Source organism: Aulonocara sp. 'chitande type north' Nkhata Bay, linkage group LG4 (assembly GCF_057382095.1).
Source record: "Aulonocara sp. 'chitande type north' Nkhata Bay isolate Kocher_YH1m ecotype deep benthic linkage group LG4, A_spYH_male_GT1.1, whole genome shotgun sequence".
Lineage (NCBI taxonomy): Eukaryota > Metazoa > Chordata > Actinopteri > Cichliformes > Cichlidae > Aulonocara > Aulonocara sp. 'chitande type north' Nkhata Bay.
Window position 1 is genome coordinate 22,339,368 of NC_141347.1, and position 23,183 is coordinate 22,362,550.

General features: G+C 41.1%; 1 protein-coding gene across 2 annotated transcripts in view; it reads left to right on the plus strand.

Annotated features, from left to right (window-relative positions):
• Positions 1 to 23,183, plus strand: part of prkcab (protein kinase C, alpha, b) — a 129,906-nt gene that overhangs the window by 86,537 nt on the left and 20,186 nt on the right. For both annotated transcript variants that reach the window (XM_086289155.1, XM_086289156.1), the window contains exons 4-7: positions 3,957 to 4,068; positions 5,869 to 5,997; positions 19,603 to 19,759; positions 19,890 to 20,024. In XM_086289155.1, coding sequence (XP_086145281.1) covers positions 3,957 to 4,068; positions 5,869 to 5,997; positions 19,603 to 19,759; positions 19,890 to 20,024 — 533 coding nt within the window. The remainder of the gene's footprint in view (positions 1 to 3,956; positions 4,069 to 5,868; positions 5,998 to 19,602; positions 19,760 to 19,889; positions 20,025 to 23,183) is intronic.

The window sequence follows — 23,183 nt, forward strand, 5'->3', positions numbered from 1 at the left end:
ATATCTTTCAGTGTTTCTCTCAGCACCCAGCGATGAATGACTTGACACTTTTAAAAGGCCCAGAGGGCCAAAAACCTCTGTGTAAAGAAACAGCTCAGGATTGTTTTAATTCATTATTTGCATCACCAGATGGAAAAGATTAGAACGCGCCGGTGTCATCAGGTAATATTTAGGCAATATTTAATTTTCAGAATTTATACTGGATATAAAATGACACTAATAGAGATTTTGGGAGAGCAAACAAAGAAAAACGGTCCGGTTGAAGCCAGAGAAACAGTTTAACTTTAAAAATAGTGTTATAGACTAACACAGATGAGATCAGAGCCACCACAGTGTGCTGCTGGTGACTTTTACCACTACATGTGATTTGTTTAGCAGCCTCTGAGTTGACAGACCATGAGAGACGGAAAAAAGCAGCTTGATTCAAAGGTGATGTGGAAACAATGGTCCAGCTGGTGAATAGGGATCCCAAGGCTGAACGGGCCAGTCGAAAAAGCCATGCAGTGCTAACGGCAAAGGTTTCCCTGAGATATTAAGGCTTTGTGCCTCATACTCACATCAAGCAACACGGGCCCTCTGACTCTGGTGGAAAAAATGAAAAACATCCATAACTGTGTGTTCACTCAACCAAACTGTGGATTTTTTTTATTTTTTAAATGTGGCAGCGTGGGCCACAATCAAAAGCTGCCAAGTGTGCTGCCTCTTCAAGTGTTTGTACATTTAAATATTATGCATATTAGTGTTTTTGAAACCTAATCACAACAAAGAAAGAAACAACTTGTTGTTCTTTTTCCTTCTTTTTTGGAGATCTGAAACATCTGTACAAGAGAGATCCTGCTAATGGTGTTAGCCATGTTCTATGATTCATGATCGTCTCAAACAGTGTGTAATGTGCAATCGCCTGATTTGCATTGGTTTATACTAGTTGAAAAAAATAATACAAATTAGTCACTTTCGCCAAAAGAAGGTTTTATCTGCACTTCCATCTTCTGTAATGAACATTTGGTGGTGCTTCTTGATGCATGCTCAATCATCCAGGTAAGTAAATCCCCAAAAGTTGATTCTGTTCATCTGGACGTAGCGATGTAGCGACGTAGCGTTTTCAGCATTTTCCCCAATCTTATAAACAGATTGGGGAAACCTGCAGTCAGCTGAGACTGAAGAAGTCACTTGGATGAGTGATGCAACATTTTTCCTACTGAAAACACTACTTCCAGATGAACAGAATCAACATTTTGGGATCTGGTGGTGCTGTGGATACTGCTAATGTTGGTATTGGTATTGGTTTTGAGCAGGAAGTCCAGGTGGGTTATGCTACGTACGCTTAATTTATTCTATTCTAACTTTAAGAGAGGTTTTGGGGCAAGTATGTGGTGATTTTGAGATACTGATGGTGTTATGATGTCTTATATCATCATCTTGCTTATTAGAGATTGCCAGGCAGTTCAAAAGAGAGCCAGAAAGAGAGGGAGAGAGAAATTAGTTTGAGCCTGTGCAAGTATTAGATTTTAGTTATGATGTGCATCTGCACTTATCTGTGCGCCTTCACTAGTACATTGTTCGGAATCCAAGGTTACTAAACACATTATGTTTTCACGCCCTGCCTCTTCCTGCAATCCTGAGTTAAAGACTCGGGCTGCAAGTACATGAGAAAAAAAATAAAATTTTATTACAGCCTTAGCTCCTGAGAAGAGTGGGAGCAAAAGCAAAGAGACAGTGACATAGCGTTAAAGAGAGAAAACCTATAAAAGCTTCAGAAAAAGCAAGAAACTTCCTGGGCTCCCTGTCCACAGATTGCTGGGGAAAGGAGTGAGGAAAAAGCTGGATAAAGACAAAGAAAGGCACGGGAACAGAGAGCAGAGAGATGTGAGCTCTCTTCAGTTGCTGTTTGGGTCCCTGGTGTCTGCAGTTCTCTCAGCAAGTCTCTTTTAGGATAAATTCACTGTTCCAACAATTGAATAATGGAGAGGAAGAAGTGTTCATGCAACAATAAGTAGGTAAAAATGGTCTGCAGAATACCCGAGAGAAAAGACAGTCGGGACACAAGGGCCTGACCAAAACGCCATCTTTTTTTACGTCTTTTTTTTTCCTCACAAGAAAAGCCTCGAAGAAAGGCTGGAGGAAAGGGGTAAAAATAGGCATGCTTACTAAAAGAAGAACATGTTCATTAGACTTTTCTGGAACCCTCACGCCACTGAGTCATTCCCCTGCCAATCACACCCTAACGGCTCCCTCCTCTTTCACACACAGGCTTTCCTCCGCCCTCCCTCTGCTGTCATCTCTCTCGCGCTCTTCTTCTGTCATTTTCTTGTTTATCTGATTTAGCGTGTTTGTGGAGAAAAGGGCATTTTTCAATGATGCGGGCCCACTTACTCAGTCAGTGGCCTGGATGATTACACATCCAGCCACTCTGACACATTTCAGAATGATGGAGGCAATGCTGGTGGGGGTTTATCCACCCTCATTTGCAGGCCTTTAATTATAGCTATGTTTATTTTGTGGTGACTGTGGAAATTAGCTAACCTGGTGAACACATTGGAAGAAATGTTGATTTAACATGTTGCAAAGAAATTCTTAAGCTGCAATCCATGTTTTTCTAAGATTCTTGTGTCATAGTTCAGCGGTCCCAACTTTTTTTTGTGCCACGGACCGGTTTAATGTCTGACAATATTTTCACAGACCGGCCTTTAAGGTGTCGCAGACAAATACAACAAAATAAAATGATACAACCAAGTCAAAATCTGTGGTATTTTGTAAATATAATAATAAATGCGAATTCACTGTGTAATTGTGTAACTTTATTAGCAGTGTCCTCCTGAAATGCGCTAACAACATTGAGAGTAACATCCTCCTTTCTGCCCCTTAATGCTCTCTGGTCGCTATGGTAACGTGTAAATATTTCTTTCAAAATAAGACACACAACTACAACACAGGAAAAGACCCCGGGAAACAGAGTTAGCGATAAAAACCCTGAAAACCGTACATTTCACACCCAAGCCTCAACTTTCGCGGCCCGGTACCAAACGACTCACGGACCGGTACGTGGCCTGGAGGCTGAGCGCCGCTGTCATAGTTGATCAGAAACTCCAAGCTTAAAAATTGGCATGTACAATGTATTCAATACTGTTGAGGAAGCTGGTTAACATTGTATCTATCCTAGCATCAGTTACATACAGTACTGTGGCAAAGTCTTGAGCTACCACTGATTTCTTTTTAATTGGGTAGGAAAATGGGGAACTATGTGCAGAGATTTATTGAAACAAGCATACAGTGAAACGCATAAAAGCAAAAGAAGATTTTATACAATTCTAACAAGCTTGAAAGTCGATATTTGATACGACCACCTTTATTCTTTAACACAGCCTGACTTTCTAGTCAGCGTTCTTGTCATTTCCTTAAGTTGTCTTCAGGAATAGTTTTCCAGGCTTCCTTAAGGCCATTCAAAGCTCTTCTTGGGGGTCGGCTGCCTTTTGTTCTTTTCTCTGTTAAGATGATCCCACAGTGCATCAGTAATGTTGAGATCCAGCATCTGGAGAGACCAATCCACGACTGATATGACTGATGTGTTTTTCTATCCATGTATGCTTTTTACTGCATTGGCAGTGTGTTTGGGATCAAACCATTACAAAGCCTACACTGTGTTTTACAGATGGCTGTGGACTCACCCCTCAGGTCCTGTGGCAGCTCGTTGCTGGATTTGTTCTTGTTTCTTTTTTTATGTTTGAATGATTCATGGGTCAGTGTTAAATGGATTAACAAATACAAAAATACTCTGAAAATGGTCGTGGTCAAGGACTGAACTGAAAATAAGTGAAAAAGCAGCCAATGTCCAAAGTAAAACTTTAAACTTTCAAAAACTATTGCTCAAGACCGCTTTGAAAAAGAAAGTCAAAATAAAAAGAAATGAGGTGTGACTCGCTGTAATCATCTTACTGTTTTCTGTCTTTGTTGCCCAGGACCCCAGAAGCAAGCACAAGTTCAAGATTCACACATACGGCAGTCCAACCTTCTGTGACCACTGTGGCTCGCTGCTGTATGGGCTCATCCACCAAGGGATGAAATGTGACAGTGAGTATCACCTTGTTCACATGTGTGCATGTGAGCGTGCAGAGCGCGGCCGTGTCAAACACGCTGTGCCGGTTTACGTCCTAGAGCCGCACCTAATGAGAACAGATGGGAATAGGCTGGTACTGTACTACACTCAGACACATCTGCAGCCCAGGCACAATTCACTATCCTGCCCTGCTGAGTCTTCTGTGTGCTCCCATTCTTTCCACCCACGCTCCTCCTTCAAGTCTTCTTCCTTTTCTTTGCATGTATGACCCCGATCCAGCACCATATTTCCCTCATTTAAAGTCTCCTTTCCCTTCCACTTCTTTCCTTCCTTTCCCCTCCACTGTCCCTGGTATTTTCCCCTGATCACTTACTTCCACACCTCTTTTTCCTTCTCCAACAACAAATTTCTCTTTAGATTCTCCCACTTTTATATCCTTCACTGTACATTTCCTGTTCCCTCCTCCCCCCAAAGCCTCTTCATCCATCACCGTGCCTCATTCTCCCTTCCTCTTGTTCTGTCCATCCATCTGTGGGTCTCTGGTGGTGGCCTCATCACAGATGGTAATGGGAGCACACCAGAACAAATTGATGTGGGGAGGCCATCGCTATTACGAGCTGCTTCCCCATCTCTCGTCTCTCCTTGTCTCCTCTCGGCATGTCAGCCTGACAAGCCTGCCAAGAAGAGGAAGGAAGGGAAGAGAGCAGGAGAGACGGATGGAGGGTTAGAGAGAGGAGGACAAAGTGCAGTATATAGAGGGGAAGAAAGGCTGTAAGAAAGTCAGGTGGCACTCTAGCTCATCCCAGGGCGATAATTTAATAATTAAAAACACATTTCTCGTCTGCCTTTTTGATTCGTGACAAAGAGCATCTTTAATTATTAGAATCCAGCAGCCTTTGCTCATGTTGTAACATGATTCAGCACATTTCCTACAACATCCAACCCACTGCTAGTCCGCTGAATGGTGATCTCATCCGCTCACAGGGATTATAGCACATCCATGTGGTGATTACTTATTGACGTTAAAGTACTAGACAGCACATTTGAGAAAGCAAGCGGTGCTTTTAATTACTGCTTTTAACCACTTGAAACAGGCATTTCTGATTACTCTCTGCAATAAATGTTTTGTCATGTTAGCACAGCATACAGCTCTTTGAGGGGCTCTGTCACTGTGATGCCTAAACACAACATGCTTCAATACTCATAGAGAAACTAATTAATATTTCAGTGGAAATATTCTGACTTACAGAGCTTACAAAAGGTGTCCAAACTTGAGCCTTGTATAACTGTTTTATCTGAAAGAGCTGCACTGCTTCACAGGCATCCCCTTTGCACTAGTAGAGTAGCTAAGGGCTTTATCTTTGTCAGTATGTGTCTGAAAGTGACACAACTTACTTTCTTGCCAGCATCTATGTAAGCACAGCAAAGCTTAGGATAAAGTTTAACTTACAATTATTAAATAATCTTGATCTTTTGCTAACTGGAGTAATTCTGTATATCTTCCTGCGTTGTGGTTCTCCTTCTCGAAAATGTATTATTTTTGTATATTTTCTTCAGGGGCAGAAGATGTTCTTTACATCAGCATCTTCTTTAGTATATGCAAATACAGTAACTCCTCTTACCCTAAACATTTCTGTTATATAAGTATTCAACCTCAAATTCAGCAAGTGTTAAATTAGCATTTAGCAATAGCATGAATTGTTGCATGACTGCACGCATAAGTCAAAAAAAAAAAAAAAAAAGCCAAACACAAAGTCCTTTCCAGATGAAGTCAACCCTCTGTATGTTTGTCTCTGTTTCCTGTCTCTTTCAAGCCTGCGACATGAACGTGCACAAACAGTGTGTGGTCAATGTGCCGAGCCTGTGTGGGACGGACCACACTGAGCGCCGGGGTCGCCTGTTCCTCAAGATAGAGGTCAGCGTAGACAGGCTACACGTCACAGGTTGGTTTAAATTATTGTCTGTAAATCACTTGATTGCACAAAAGTACTCAGTCTCAGAGTTATGTTGGATGTATTCATATTCAATTTTTAACTTTAATCTACCACATGAAAATGTTACAGCATTTTTCTAGATGTAGGGGAAGTTCAATTAGATATACACCATTGCTGTAGGGTTGGGAAGTTTAGTTGGAGCACCTCATGCTTAATTTATGCTACCACGGTTATGTCTGTTTACAGAGGTATTTGCCCACACGGAGCCTATGGAGAGGTGCTTGACATAAATGATGCTCTGTGTGTTGGTCAAATGCTAATTAGTGGACAAGTTGGTCGGAACAGGAATGGAAGCAGTAACAGAGCTCACTGGGAATGGGAAAAACAAGAAAAACAAGACATCAAAGATTAAAAAAAAAATACAGCATGAAAAATACAGACAGTGGCTGCAGTGACTGCTTTTCATTGCTTGTTTTCACTTCAGGTCTTTGTGGCTAGCTGATGGATCAACAATAGCACAAGCAACAGTTACCTAGTGACGCTTTGTACCATTTTTTTTGACACTACCCCCATTTGACAACAGTGGGCAGTCCGAAGCTGCTCATGACTCCCTGCGCACTTCCACTGTTGAACCATAATTTTCCCATTAGACCTCAGTCACACAGGCCTAAACCAGTTATCAAGTTTGGCAAGGTCACCGGCAGTTTCTAGAGGTTGTGGAAGATCAAACTCTTCAAGACGTATCCTCAGCAGATAGATGATGTATATGAGTGAAGCATAACCAAGAGGTTAGGACAGTGTACAAGAACATCTGTGTGGAATTTGGGTTGGAAGTCTCCATGTCCCAATGGGACACGCCAAACTATTTAAGGACAGCAAAGCGAACATCCTGTGGGACTTAAAAGTTCCAGACGTAAAAAACAAAAACAAAGCTGCTGGCTAACCAACCCGATACAGTGAGAAACATCAGAAGCTGAATAAATGTGGCAAACCCAAGCTGACAGCAACATCAGCAGTTGAAGGAACAAGTAGGCTTGGGTAATGCTCTAGCATGTTTCTGGAGCATTACATGTTTCACTCTTAAGAAGCCAGGATGGATAACTCGCAGACCAAGGCCTTTACCAGAAAAAAAATTGGAAATCCTCCTTGAAGGTTTTCTATTTTGGGGGAGAAAATGGGGGAAACAAATTTAAAAAATCCCAATAAATTTAAACTACAATGTGGTAAAATCGTAATGTTACAAACGGCTTGTCCTGGTAAAAGTGAAAGCTGCATATTAGGATATGTTATTGGTACTCAGTATTGGTAAATTGGTAATGCAGAATGTTTTATATTTGATAAATGGGTTTCTGTAAGTTTCTACATCATCAGTGTGACTCTCCAGCCCCTGAAACACCTTTAAAAGCCAGATATAGCAAAAACATATTAAAAATCAAATTTAAACAATTAAAAATTTAGTTTCAAAAAATTTGATGATTCATGCTCCACAGGTTTAAGTTTCCTCATCATTTTGTTATTTGTACTGTTAGATAACTGAGTCGTATGAAACCCATTACTTACTTTTAAAAGTTTATTTCTCAGCTGCTTTCTTTGGGCTGTTTCCCATCTTTTCTTTTTTCTTTTTTAATAAATTTTGAAAAGTTTTGAAAAAGAAAATGATCCACTGCCACTGGGGCGCAATGAATCTTGCCTTCTACGCCACGCTTTGATGTAATCCGCCTTTGAAGGATGCAATCCTTGAACTGGGACACAAATCTTGTCTGCTATTTCCATCGAGAAAAAGTTATTTTGCGATTATTATCTTTATTGTTTTATTACCCAGCCCCAGCTGTAATATAAAGTGTTACCTGATTCCAAATCACACTATTTGACAGAAGGATTTACTTAAAATCAGAATCGTGTTTATTGGGCAAGTATATGTGCAGACACATACAGGGAATTTGGTTCCGGTAGATGGTGGCTCTCAAGCACAGCAATGTAAATCTCTCACACACACACACACACACACACACACACACACACACACACACACACACACACACGTGTCTATATACACACATTACACATACGTACACATACATACACAAAGCTGTGTAAACCAACTATAAATAACTAATCTAAACTTATATACATAAAATACAGAAATGAATAAAAACAAGAGGAACTAAATCCTCTTCAATTTTCCAGCCTGTAACTTAATAAAAACTGTGACTTATGTCTAAAAATAATGTAGCGTGCTACTTTGCCAGCATAAAAATCAACTCTTTGCTGCTTTTATAGCCTGCGTGCATGCGTGTGTGTGTGTGCGTGTGTTTTCAACACCTCCAAATTATCCTTTCAGTCATAAGCAGCACCTGGAGTGGAGATCTCTCTGGTGTTAAAAACCCTTTGGCAGTGAGAGAAATGACTGCTGGGTCACTTCCACAACCTCTCTCACTGTCACACTCAAGCACACACACACACACACACATACATGCGCACGCACACACATGCAATAGCCGGGCGAGACAGGGGTGGTCAGGGAATATGATTGCTGAGGCCAATAAATAGTTTCTAACTCAGTGCGGCTCAGACAGGAATAACCTGCAGCCACAGCGGGAGCAGAGTGGCAGATGTGATTGACGTGGAAATATATTGCTTTCATAAAAAAGTGTGTGTTCGTTTATAGTGTTCAAAATGGGGGGAAAATGAGGAATATTCAGCATCAGTCTGACATTGATTGTTCGGTCTGCTTGCAGTGCTTTTCAGTTGTTGTTGTTTTACTTTGCAGTTTATTATTTGGTGTGCTGCACACAACATCCAGCTCTTTTGTGTGTATTACTGCTTTGATCTGGTGCACCGCGCTGACAGCTACATGTCCTCTTTTATGTTCTTGTTTTTCGTCTGTCTGTGAATTTGACTTGTGGGATGGTGACGATGGGCAAACAAGGTAGGCTATTAGCCGTGATGATGACAACAGGGATCTCGTTGACATGGTTACCTCAGTCTTTTTGGCTAGACGGACACTGCTGAAAGTGAACGCGTTTGCAGAGACTGCGGCATAGGTGGCTGCTACCGTGCTGAATTGATAAGCCTTCTTTTTCTTCTGCCTTGCTGTCCTTGATTTTATGCTTACACACGCCACAACACCCACCAGCCTTCCAGTGTTTTTTAAATGTGTTTGTGCTACTTCTCACTGAATGTACCACAGTATGCTCTGCAGCACCTGCTACTGGCATTTGTGGCATTTGATATTTTGCTAAAATATAAACTCTGGACTTCTGTGTTTGTTTTCATCATACAGCTGCTCTGCCTGTATTTGTCAGAGCTGCAACATGTGATTATTTCATTAGTCAGTCAGTTAGGTTTGTGCTCAAATCAATCAGACAGAAAAGTCAAGCAGAAAAAGTTGGGACCTGCTATACCTTCTGCAGCTCACATGCTTTAGTTTTTTATTGTTTTTTTAAAGGTTTTATTTTTGGGAAAGTGCATTTAATCTCATTGGCATTGGTGTTACTGTACAGTAGATTAAAGCTATGGATTATTTTCCAGCAATACAATGCATCTGAGGATGGTGGGATTGCACAGCAATACGATGCGGTCTGTCGTGGTGAAGAGAGAGCTGAGTGTAAAAGCGAAGGTCTCAATTTACCGGTTGATCTACGTCCCTACCCTCAGCTATGCTCACGAGCTGTGGGTAGGTGGCTTTATCCAAAGGATGGCTGGACTCTCCCTTAGGGTGAGGAGTACAGCCATCTGGGAGGGGCTCAGAGCAGAGCTGCTGCTCCTCCACATCGAAAGGAGCCAGTAGAGGTGGTCCGGGCATCTGATAAGGATGACTCCTGGGCGAGGTGTTCCACTGGGAGGAGTCCCCGGGGCAGACCTAGGACACTATGTCTCTCGGCTGGCCTGGGAACGCCTTGATGTTCCCCTGGACAAGCTGGAAGAGGTGGCCGGGAAGAGGGAGGTCTGAGCTTCTCTGCTTTGGCTGCTGCCCCCGCGACCTGGGCCTGGATAAGCGTAAGAAAATGGTTGGATGGACGGACATTGCAAACCTATATTTAAAAGGCCATTCAAGTCGAGCAAAATAAGCAAAAAAGCTGTACTTATACACTCACTAGCCATTTTATTGGATATACCATGTAATACTCATGTAATACTTAGGTAAACTGTGCCGTTTCAGCAATGCTCAGTTGGTACAAAGGGACCCAAAGTCTGCCAGGAACACCAGAATATAGTGTGGACTTCTGCTGCTGCAACCCTGTGATTTGACTTGGGATTCAGAGGTGCTCCTGTATACCTTCATTGTACTGAGTGCCTATTTTAGGTACCATGGCCCACCACCACATCTCCATGCTTACATGCATTGACTTGCTGCCACGTGATTGGCTGATTAGATAGTAATGTTAACGAGTGGTTAAACACGTGTGCCTGATGAACTGACCGGTGAGTGCATTCAACTTCTAATGACACCCACTCTGAGAACCCGTTATTTAATTTTGTAGACAACATTGACTGTTTTCTTGCAAACAAGCAAAAACTTATCAAACCTTGAAGGGGGACATTATTCAGACTAAAGTGACTAGTTATTGAAATAGCCATGGTTAGTATTTTAATGGTCTATTACTGGCTCTGCCCACCTGCCAACGTACAACAAGCCCAATATTTGCTCTTCTTTTTGATACACATGGGTCTCCATTTGTCTATTCAGCTGTAAAAAGGTTCCACTTTGTTCAACAGAGAGTCATTAACATCATGTGTCTCCTGCTTGGTGTCAAGCAGACACATACAGTGAGTTCACAGGAGCTTCCTGTAGCTGGAAATGAAAGCTGTTAACATAATAATGTTGATGATTTCAGCTAAATAGAAGATCTTTATCATCAGGTGCAAAGAGCGCTTCTGCTGTACCATGAAAGTTTTTAAATCCATAAATATAGATAAAGAGTTTTTCATCAAGTGAAATAAAGCTGAAAATGAGACTGATGCTGACACGCAGCTTTAAACATGATTGAGAGTTTTCTTTGGTAACAAGTAGATAAAGATCAACACAGGAGGGGCGGGAGAGAAAGTGTCTGCTTTGTTTTGGGTTGCGTTTTTTTCCCCTCCTCCCTAACGACAGCGGTCTGAACAGCGAAGGCTCAGCTTGTTCTCTGGCTCCCCTCTGGCTCCCCTCAGACAAGTGGCGGGCCTTTGTGGTTCACCGCACGATGTGAACTTGATTAAATCTTTCCAGCCAAGAAAACAGACAAAGCTCTCGAGGCTCTCTCTCTGTTACCCGCTCCTCTCTGTCTCCTTCTTTCTCTCCTCTATCTTTCCTCCAATATTGACTTTTCGTGTTGTCTTCGCCTACCTGTTCCTTCGAGACCTGGGCTCGCCTCACCCGTCTAGGTTTTCCCCACATCCATTTTCTTCCTCAATAGGACATCATCATAGGACCTCTTTTTTTCAGTTGAATGACTACTCATTTCCCTCCATAATCTCTGTCCTTTCCTCTGCTTTTGTTCTTCATGGCTTTTTTCTCTTATTTTCTCCATCCTTGCTTGTTTCTTTCTTCTTTCCTCTGATTGCATCCTTCATCCTTCTCTTACTCCTCTCCCGAATTGCCGTTTCTTCTCATGAAAGTCACATAAATAACCTATGGGCATGAGCAGACATTTATTCTGGAGTTTTAAGAAAAGGCAAACATGCACACACACACACACTCAGAGCATCTGAGGATGGCGGATTGCACGGCGGTTTACTCAGGGTGAGATTTTCTACTGCTGACATCTTTGCCTCAGGTTTAAAGCGTAGTTGAACACAAATAAATTTTACCCTGCGCTGACACTGCACATAGTGCCACTAGGCTTTTAGTACACTTAAGGCTTAATATCTAATATTAGGCCTTTTTTTTTTCAAAGAAGCTTTTGACAAATATGAGGATAACAGTTAAATATCTAAGTGTGTCTGATCAGGGCTTTGAATTGTCTGTGGGTGTGTCTTAAATAAATGAACACACTGTAGTGCGGCTGTAGCCAAAGATAAGGGCTACAATTAGTGAGACTTCACATTGAGTAGCACTCCTTCCTGAAGTTAAGGGGAAAGCTATCCAAACCTACCTGGCCCCATGTGAAAAAATAATTGCCCCCTCAACCTAATGACTGGTTGTGCCACCCTCAGCAGGAACAATTGCAATCTAGTGTGTGATAACTGGCTGGGAGTTTTCCACATCACTGTGGAGGACTTTTGGCCCACTCTTCTTTGCAGAACTGTTTTAATTCAGTCACACTTTAACAGGTCTCTCTAGCACGAACGACCTTTTTAAGATCATGCGGTTGCACTTCAATCAGTCACCCTTTAACGGGACTTATTTTTTTTATTTATTTTTTTAAGCCATTAAGAGGTGGACTTGCCGGTGTGTTTCAGACTGTTGTTCTGCTGCATAACTCAAGTGAGCTAGAACGTCAGGACATCATCTGATGGATTTTCTGTCAGAGAGCAAAATTTTTGGTTCCATCAATTAAAGCAAGTTGTCCCCAATCAGCTAAGCAGCCCCAGGCTATCACACTACCACCACCACGTTGACTGTTGGTTTGATGCTATTTTTATGAAATGCTGTTGTAACTGGACTAAAACCTTACCAAAAGTTCAACTTTTGTCTCGTCATGTTCCCAAAAGTCTCTGGGATCATCAAGATGTCGTTTTGGCGAATGTGAGACGAGCCTTTGAGCGCTTTTTGGTCAACAGTGGTTTTCTCATTGGATCCCTCCCATTGATGCCAGTCTCTTTCTTTTTGTTCATGAACTCTGACCTTAACTGAGCCAAGCAAGGCCTGTAGTTCTTTAGATATTGTTTTGGGTTCTTTTGTGACTTCCTGGATGTCGCCGTCGATGTTTTCTTGGTGTAATATCGGTAGGCCGGCCACTCTTGGCTAGCCAAAGTTGTTCCACATTTGTGGATAATGGGTCTCACTGTGGTTCATCGGTGTCCCAAAAGAACACATTTGTAACCCTTTCCAGACTGATACATTTCAATGACCTTCTTGAGTTCTTGAGTTTGTTGTGATGGTGGTGTGATGTGTTGCTACCTTATCATACAGGACTATTTCAGCAATTTCTTGGTTCAACAGGTCTGGCAGTAATCAGGCCTGGGTGTGGCTAGTGAAATAAAAAAAATAAAGGGTCAATTAGTTTTTCACACAGGGCTAGGCAGATTTGGATAGCTTTTTTCTGTTGATAAATGAAATCCTAATTTTGAAAACTGCCCTTTGTAATCACTTAGGTTATCTTTGTTGAATAATAAAATTAGTTTAATTGAAACATTTAAGTATATACGCAAAAATCTCTGAAATCAGGGCAGATACTTTTCCACAGATGCTGACAGATGTACAGTACAGATATTGAATGTTTGGTAATATTTGATAACACAAGTAAAATACAATTATTTTAATATGAAGAGTTTAATGTGTTACTGCAAATGTATGCCTGTCAGTTTTGAGAAATCTAGTAGGCCATCTGTTTGTGTGTGAGAGCTTATTAAAATTCAGGACATTATGTTGAAACACAATTTATACACATGCAAAAGAGCTCTCCATGTGTGAAGTCAAAAACTGTCTTATAACTCACTAATGTTCATGTTTGGAAGCATTAAATATGATTATGGTGCTTCAGTTTATCATTACCAGAATGTTCATAGTCTAGTTATGGAGGCTTCAGTTATCATAAAGTTTCTATGGCAGATTTAGGCGACTTGAAACTCTTGAAAATAAGGAGTCCTTGATTTCAGAAAGCTGTCGGGAAAATCAGAGTTTTTATTCAAATCTGCTGGTTTAGTCATTTAAATGTCTGTAGCAGGCTAGTTCATTAAGCTCATTTTAGGATTCATTGGGACTTTAAAACACCTGATCAGTCTCTCTGCACAATTCTATAGAAAAAAAAGGAATAGTTATTTATATAGAAGACTCTGGAAAAAGGTTTTGTAGTGTTCTGATACTGCAGTGTAAATAAAACCTATAATATCCAAAAATGAACCCCAGTGATCGGACAGACACCGATGAGCAAGCACTTGGTGATGGTGGGGAGGAAGAAATCCCTTTTTAGACTGAACTCTGAGAGCGAAATACTCTATTGGAATAACATGATACTATGAGGTCTTTAAGACAGGATAAGGCCTGCTGTGTTAACACAAAGCCAATGAAGAGAATCTAATATGGATGAAATGTTATCTCTTTTTCTCTCCATAAGTATTCTTATAATAACGGCTAATAACGATTTATAGTAGTCTAGCCATTTTTTTTGGCATAACTCTTGGACAATGTGTACCTAATTTGGACAATATTGAGCAGATGAAGGAGGCAGTCCTAGAAATTGGTTTACTTATTCCTCATAGGTTCCTTGCAGTTTTACTGGAAGCCAAAGGTAATAATGTCCAGAGTAACTGTCTGGTTGACGCTGCTTTCTGAGAGTTTTAGGTTCCATTTGTGTCCTAATTCATTTTGTTGTTTAGCACCATGGATACACCCATGAACATTTGTGTTCAAACTTTATAGTTTGGTTGTTAAGCTATGATTGGACATTCACTGATTATGTGTGGGATTTATTGACACTTCCCTTATTGACACCCGTAAACATTTTCAAATGTCCTAATGTTTCATTAAAACTACATTACAGAATATCCTAAAGAATGATTCAATCATTTATGTTGTTCCACGTGTTCTTCATAAGGACATTACTGCATCCTTCATTACCTAAAATCGGAGGCAAATTAGAAACTACCAGAAGCAGCGAGACTTTGAAACTCGTTAAACCCAACATCAAAAGTCAAAATCAAGGTTTCACCCTCTTTTGACGTGAGGGCGAATTCTACTGGTCTGTGAGATAAAATGCAGAATAGCTTGCATGTGATGTCAGTGTCCCTGCACTGACTAACAACACTGTAGCTGGTTTTCCAGCAACCTACCCATCACCTTGGTGTGTTTGATGTAAGGACATTGTATTTAATTTGGAGACTAAACATGGAGACAAAACACCAATTTGCTCCATAACCCATAACTCCATTTCTAACCCTAACTGTAACCGTCACTAGTTCAAACTGTGTGGGCACAAACAAACTGATATTCGTCAAGGAAGCTTCGAGTATAGTGTATATGTATCATTTGGTTCTAGTATATATATACTAGAACCAAATGATACATATACCGATTTGTTTTTCAAACTGTAAAAGTAATGTCATCAAAGTGCGGTTTCTCTCATTATGCATTCACTGTGAACAGGTTTGATACTTTGGAGTTGTGATGAGAGATGGAAAGGTATTAGTCTCATTGTGTGTGTGTGTGAGACGTGCAGTGGGAACTGGCCCTAAAGCCTGTACTTAATGTCCTAATTGCTCTTCCTAAAAGTGACCACGGCCAGAAATAGAACTTTTAAGTTCATCTTGTTTCTCTGTTCCTCTGTTTTCAGATCCCAGGCACTGCACAGCAGGGATCTATCTAGTTCCCATTTGGCCGTGCATATCCCCCCCCCCCCCCCAAGATTATCAGGCATTCATTGGTTGCACATGGCATTGTTATGCAACAACACATTTGAATTTCAAAGCTTTGTTGGGAGAGATTACACTGTTGGCCCACAGCAGCCCTGCATGCACGCACCCCGGGATCCAAATGATATGTCATTTTTAGCTGTGGCACATTTTTATCAAGCTGACATTCAGATACAGGAGATAATGTTAGGGTGGTGCTATTGTTGTTATACGTCAAATAATACGCAGGAAATTTGAAACAATTTGCTGGTGTCTTTGCATTTGCTGTTGGAGAGATTTTGTCCAACAGCCTTAAGTGCAACAGATAAATTAATTTAAGACTTTTTAGAGAAACGATTGGCACTGGATAATAGACAGCAGTCATTTTCGAGAAGAAACACTGCAAAACTTCAAAGGCAATGCCAAGGGTTAGTTTTTTTGCTTTGTAGAAGATTTCAGTATCAGGCTTATGTTTGGCTTTTTCACAAAGCATGACAATAGCAGAGAGGTTCCAATGCTGAAGTTACTTATTGATGCAGATGCTTAATGTAAAATATGTCTGCATAAAAACAAAACACACACAAACACACCCTAATTATATTAGCAGCTACCTCATAAGGAGTGAGTAGAGGGGAGGACACAGAAGGCAAGCAGCTCTTGTTGTAGCTAAGCAACAACCGACAGCAGAGATAGTCCTTGATCACTGCTGATGATGAGGTTTCATTGTGTGTGTGTGTGTGTGTGTGTGTGTGTGTGTGTGTGTGTGTGTGTGTAAATTACATACACAGCACATGCGCCACAGGTCTCTCTCTCACACACACACTTATGTAGAGTCTGTTAAACAGCAGTTTCTGTTTATCCACGCATGGCATGCGCGCACACACACGCCTGTGTGCCTGTGTCTAGTTAGGGTGTTTACATGCTTGCCTAAGTTTCTTTGGCGTTGTTTGGTGCCAGCGTTGCCATGGAAGTGACTGATGCCTGTGAGCACAGCCACAGCCAGCAGAGGGGAGGATTTAGATGAGAACGTGGGAGATTGTCCTTCTGCCACTTGTCTCATTGTGTGTGTGTGTGTGTGTGTGTGTGTGTGTGTGTGTGTGTGTGTGTGTGTGTGTGTGTGTGTGTGTGTGTGTGTGTGTGTGTGTGTGTGTGTGGTGCGTGAGAGACGCAAAGAGAGAGAGAGGCGATAAGACAGGGAAGGTGAGTACTGTAGCTGAGAATGTGCACTGGACAAAGAGTTAACTATGAGGTTAGAACAACACAACAATGAAAAAGAGAAGAGCTTTTGTCAATGTTTGCAACTCCAAGCAGGAGACCTATACTGCCCTCTACTGCATTAAGCTGGAAGTGCATGAAGCAATAGGAAGTTGATCAGACTGACTGACTGACTCATTGATAGAATGTACTATATTTACCATTGTGTTTAATGATTTGTTTTGTTTTTTTATACATTGTGTTTTTGTTAGCTCACGTTATTCTTCTTTATTTTGGAAGAATTCATTTTGGCTGACTGGTTATGTTCCATACCAAATGGGCGAGGCCAGAGGTTGGAAGTCATGAAACATCAAAGGAACAATTTAAGCTTGGATGTAACTGGAAGAGGGTACATTAATACATGTAATATGTATGGATACATACAGCATATATACGGTTAACTCTAAGCTCTTGGCTTGTGAGCCATGGATAACCAAGTCCCTCCATGGGATGTACCACTGAGTGGTTGAGGCTGTGACTGATATGAAGAAATGGTCAGCCTAAAGGACAACACACACGCTCTGATCAGCACAAGAACAGGCCCCGAGCTCCAGCTCCATAAAGGCTGGAGGTGCCCCAGCACATAGTAGCAGGATCTAAGATGCAAGGTGGGGTGGGATAGTGTAGACGAACCTCTATGCTGCACATGTATTAGAAGTCCCCAAGTCCAGTGCCAGAGGTGGTTGAGAACAACACTAAGGCTAAGGTCCTGTGGGAATTCAACCTCCAGACAGAGAGGCAGCTGCTGGCCAACAAGCAGACATAGTGGAGGCTGAAGAGGCGGAGTCCCTGGGATGTGACAGTCCCAGAGAGCAGCAAGATCAGAAAGGAGTGCCAGGGGCTGAAGGCGGAACATCAGAGATCTCTATTCTTCTTCCCTCCTAGATATTCCACGATCAGTTCTAACTGGTATTATTGCAAAGTGGAAGCATTTATGAACTTAGCCACAAAGTGACGGGCCACACACAGTTACACAGCAGGCTTGCTGAGTGCTGAGGCACATAGTCCATTAAAAGGCACCAACACTCTGCCGACTCAGTAACTGCCAGGTTCAAAACCTCCTCTTGCGGTAACATCAGCACAGAAGCGGTGCTTCATGGGCGCTTCACGGCCTGGGTTTGTATGGCTTTTACATCCACAAATGTGAAATCCACCGGTGGAACTAGAACGAATAAGTTGTTCTTTTGTTGTTTTTCCAGAGCTGCTTTATCCTGCAGTGTGTCTGATTGCATTTAAATATACAGAGTGGGGAGAGTGGAGCTGAAAAACGTTATTTTACAGGATCAGTGGGATCCTGTTTCTGCTTTCCATCTGTTAAGAGTTTTGTCATTTCAAAATCTCAGATTTACATTTAGTGGCCTGTTGTTTAAAGTAGACTTTGTCCTTCCTTCCTTTCTTGCTTCTGTTTGATCCCTGTTATACATTACATCATATATGAGGGAGTGGCCATTTAACACTAGATGCTGTCGCCATGGTGATGGTGGCCCGCTCATGCCACCTCATCCCCCTGCTCCTGTTGCTGTTATCACTTGTTTTTATGTGATCATTTTTCATGTGTCCTTCACAATATCCGCTCACACATGTTTCCTACGAGACAGTAAAAGACGTGTTTTCACCTCTTTTGCTTTCACTTTTGCTCATTTTGCAACAGAAAATGTGGCTTTTGGGCGAGCATTACACTTCTTTTTTTTTTTTTTTTTTTTTTTTTTTTCTTTCTTTGATTTACGTGTACGTGCGCCCTAACACCCACCAGCAGTACACTTCTGTTGGTGTTTTTTCACGCTTATACTTAAGTGAATTTTGACAGTATGCTTTGCCTTGCAGCACCTGTTATAAACATATGTGGTGCCTGATTTGATCAGCCATCTGCCTGTCTATCTAAAGAAGAATCCCATGTATACAGTAGAGTACAAACAGATAATTTGCTTCTGAGTGAAGGTCAGATCATTCTTGTTGGCTGTTCAGCCATAGAGTGACTTGCAGTGACTCACCCCTCTTTCTTTCTATCCATCCCTCTCATCAACACTTCATCTACGTTCTCCCATCTGTGCGCCTTTTAACCCCTGAGTCAGTGCGAAGTCACAGTCTTTGCGTTTAGCTGGGAGGTGGGTGGCAAATACTCTTACGCTTATATTTTTGGTAACTCTTTATAATATGGCCTGTGAATAATGGCATAATTCCCCTGTAATTAAATGAAATTTTAATGGATTTATTTTGAAATTATGCTCTAACTCCCTACAAAAATAAAGGCATAGTATGGCAGTAACAAGTCAGCTTTTTACAGGAAACAAAATAATAATTATGCTGTAAGAAAATTGAAAGTAATACTTTAATAATTTTAAATACTGCATAATTACAGGTAATATTTCTAAACAATATTCCCCGTCATATGTACACTGTACTTTCCTGGGCGTGTGCTGTATTACGGAGTGGATTTAATGTTCTGTTTGACTTTGTATTATTAATTTGTCCTGTTTTATATAATTACTTACTACTTATATGTATAATGTGTCTTCTCTCCTGTAAAATACCCAGAAGTCAGACAGGGGTAAGCCACTCCGTAGTATGTCCCACTCCCCAAAAAGTAGAGCGTACTTATGATCTAAGATGAGGAAAACTTTTAGTTTTTCCACTGAATTACCAGGAAATCATACAGCACCTAAATAACACACTTCTTAGATTTACTTATAGCATAATTATTTCTTTGTTTCCTGTAAAAACCTGACTTGTTACCTCCTTATTCTAGTGTGCTTCTTTAATATAATTACTTTGTAATTTCAAAATAAAATGCATTTAATTCAATTTAATTACAGGGGAATTACAGCCTAAGTCATGGGTTGTATCATAAAGTCTTACCATATTTTCTTTGTGTCGTATTTCTTCTAGTCGGAGAAGCCAGGAACCTGATTCCAATGGATCCAAATGGTTTATCAGACCCATATGTTAAACTCAAGCTCATCCCGGATCCAAAGAATGAAACCAAACAGAAGACCAGGACCATCCGTTCCTCTCTCAACCCGTGCTGGAATGAGTCCTTCACCTTGTAAGTGACAAAGTTTGTATGTGTGTGTTTGTTTAAATGACATTTTTATCATACTTTCATTAAATCAGGCGAATATTAAGCATGACATCACTGTGTTACTTTCCCTCCTGCTTTGTGTATATGTGCTCAGTAAGCTGAAAGCATCGGACAAGGACCGTCGTCTGTCCATCGAGGTGTGGGACTGGGACCGAACCACTCGGAATGACTTCATGGGGTCCATGTCGTTTGGAGTGTCTGAGCTCATCAAAGCTCCTACAGTTGGATGGTCCGTTATGTTTCTGACTCTCGTACACTCACTCATGCATTTCAACAATTAGAAATGTGGCTAAAGAAGCTTTATTTGATGGTTGTTCTATCAGTCAGTAAAAAAAGTAGAATTTACATCAATCAGTTCAGTAATTCACTCTTTAAACTAATAGTGAACTAATTAAATGAAACTTGTGGAGTGCTACGCGACTTTTAAAATCCAGGATGATGCCAGGATTTGGCAGAAGTCATAATAGTCCAACTTCCTTCATATTAAGCTTATTCTCTTTCCCCCTCACATAATAGCAATTGCTGTTATCATAATCTGTGGTAGAAAGCCAAGATAAGTGGTAAAAAACATAATGGAGCATCAGTAATATAAATGATATCTTCTATTACTGTGCTGTACTGAGTACCGTATGTATCACCGAGTACAGAGTTAGTGTTAAGTTACTGTTTCATGTGTGAACATCACATACATTTACAGTCTGGAAATAAACCCAGTGACACACACACAGACACACACACTACATACCTTCATTGTGTTCCTAATTATGCGTGGACACAATTTACAATTACAAACATTAATGAATAAATTGTATTTATCAATGACACTTCAAATTTCCAATGATATCCCAGGTTAGAGGATGCCACTTATAATTGTGATAATTGTGGGAAGTTCTGCAGTTATGTATGTGCACCATGCTGTTATACTGTTGGAGGACTGCATGAATGGAAGGACTACTGTCCAGTAGCCTCATTTTCAGGCATCATTCATGCATTCATTGTTTGTGCATGATTGTGGGCGTTCAGAGAGCTGAATAGGAGGATGGTCAATGTGAACACTTTTAGTTGGCTTTTGTCCGCGCTGTTTTATAAGAGTCAAAATACAGTTCGTACGTGTGTCTCTTTGTGTTTATATAAACAACCACGAGCTTTAAATTCTGTCAGTGCCAGTAACACTGGAAAGTCATATTTACAAAAACTCAGACAGCAATGGAAGCTAGTTTTAAACGTCATATTGTAGATCATCTGCTTTATTTAATATAGAGCTTATTTGTCATCGCAGGTTGCCAACTTGTAAAGTCGACATGACACTGACCACAACAAAACGGCCGCAGGGTGTGCGTAAAACAGACGGAAATGCCATCTGCAGCCAGGTCCACTCACGCTGACAAACTTCACCTACTAGACTCATTTCCTCGCCTCTCCGTCTTTGTCTGGCTGCTTTGTCTCAGTCTGATAAACACACACTCACAGACCTGTTAAAATGACTCTTCCATAAACCATGTTAGCATACCTGCAGCGACTTAGCCTAAACCAAGTCTGATTGACTGCTGCTGTGAGCACAGTTATAAGCTCTGGGAAATGCCTGCAGTAGTTTCCGAGACACCGGACCAAAACATTTTTAGGCGTACTGTATGCATGTGTGCGCGCTGCTATTTTTTTTTACTGGTTATTACAGGTCGTTAGACAAGTGGCTGGAAGATGTCTATACTGGAAGTAGAGGAGGACTCTGCAGTCCTGTGAGAACTAAATACATCCTTTAGCAGTAATAAGTTGTAGTAACTGTTTTCTGTGTGACTTTTGTCATTCTCTTACATCAATAAGGAGGAATTTTGGCCCGCTCGTCTTCCCACTCTTCACTCTTAACGTTGCTTCTATTCATTGAGGTTTGGGGACATTTATGCACACACTCTTAAGGTCCCATCACACAGGTTGAGGTCTAGACTTTGACTAGGTCATTGCAGCACTTAATTATTTGCTTTTTAAGCCATGCTGTTGTAGATTTGCTGTTGTGCTGGGGCTCAAATTCCCATTGGCCAAGCTTTAGCTGTCAGGCAGATTACCTTACATTTACCTCTAGAATACTTTGGTATACAGTGGAGTTCACTCCAAACCTAAACTATGATATGTAACATGATGTAACTGAGGCTTGTGGAGTCTAAAATGGTGCTTTATGGATTTTTGCAGCGGCTGTCCACTCCTGGGAAGATTATTGTCATGTTTCGGCTGTGTGCAGGGAAGAGAAGGACCCAAACACAAAACTCACCGAGACAAAAGTTAACTCAAAATACTGCTTTATTGCAGGCTTGGAAAGGAAACAAAGAACAAAACTAAACTGAGAAAACTACAAATAACTCATACATGAAACCACATGGCGAATCACACAACTATGAGGGAGATTAAGACACTGACAAAGAGAAACACAGGGCTTAAATACACTGAGGGATAACGAGGGAATGAGACACAGAAGGAGAGCACAGCTGGGAGTAATCGGGCTGGACGAGACAAGGGAAGCAAAACTAGAAACACTGACATGAGACACGGACCTTCAAAGTAAAACAGGAAACACTCTGACTGAACTCTAAACATGTAAACTTAACAGCAACTGGGGAGACAGAACATAGGAACCTGAAACATGGTACAGAAAGGCACAGTAGACACAACATGGAACACATGGAAAGTCATATTACAAGAACTAAGCCTATGATAACCATAACTGAAACCTAGGGAAATAATAACTATAAAGATCAAAACAGCACAACCCACATGAACATAATGAACTCGCAGGGAAAGAGTAAAACTAAACACGATGAACACAGGAACACAAGATCTCTTCAAAGTAAAACAGGAAACATAAGTCGCAGACATGACAACCTGAACTTGACAACGTAAGACACAGACATGAAACACATAAAGGCCAAGGGAGACTTAACAAGGGTGGAAGACACAAGGGGAATCTAATAACAAACTATAACATGGCATGGCATGATAAAAAATGAACTAGAAAACCTGAAGGGCTTAAACGTAAACCATAAACTAAAACTCAAAACGCAGGGTCAAAAGACCCAGGATCGTGACAATTATAGCATTGTGTTAACACTCACATGCATGTTTCGGACCAGCAAACTTCCCAAAATTCTGCTTTTATAGAGGCGCCTCACACTTACTGATAATCAGTTAATCAAGTGCATTTGATTAGCACCACCTGGCTGCTGCTTACCTACTTAATTAAGCAGTAAGGGCGTACTTAGTTTTCCACAGGACGACATAAAGTCTTGTGAAAGTCTTGTGTATTTCACGTGACTAAGTGTTTTCTGCTCACAGAACAGGTCTGCAAACAGCTTCATCTAAAAACAGGCACTCTGTCGAATAAAGATTGTGATGTGTTTTG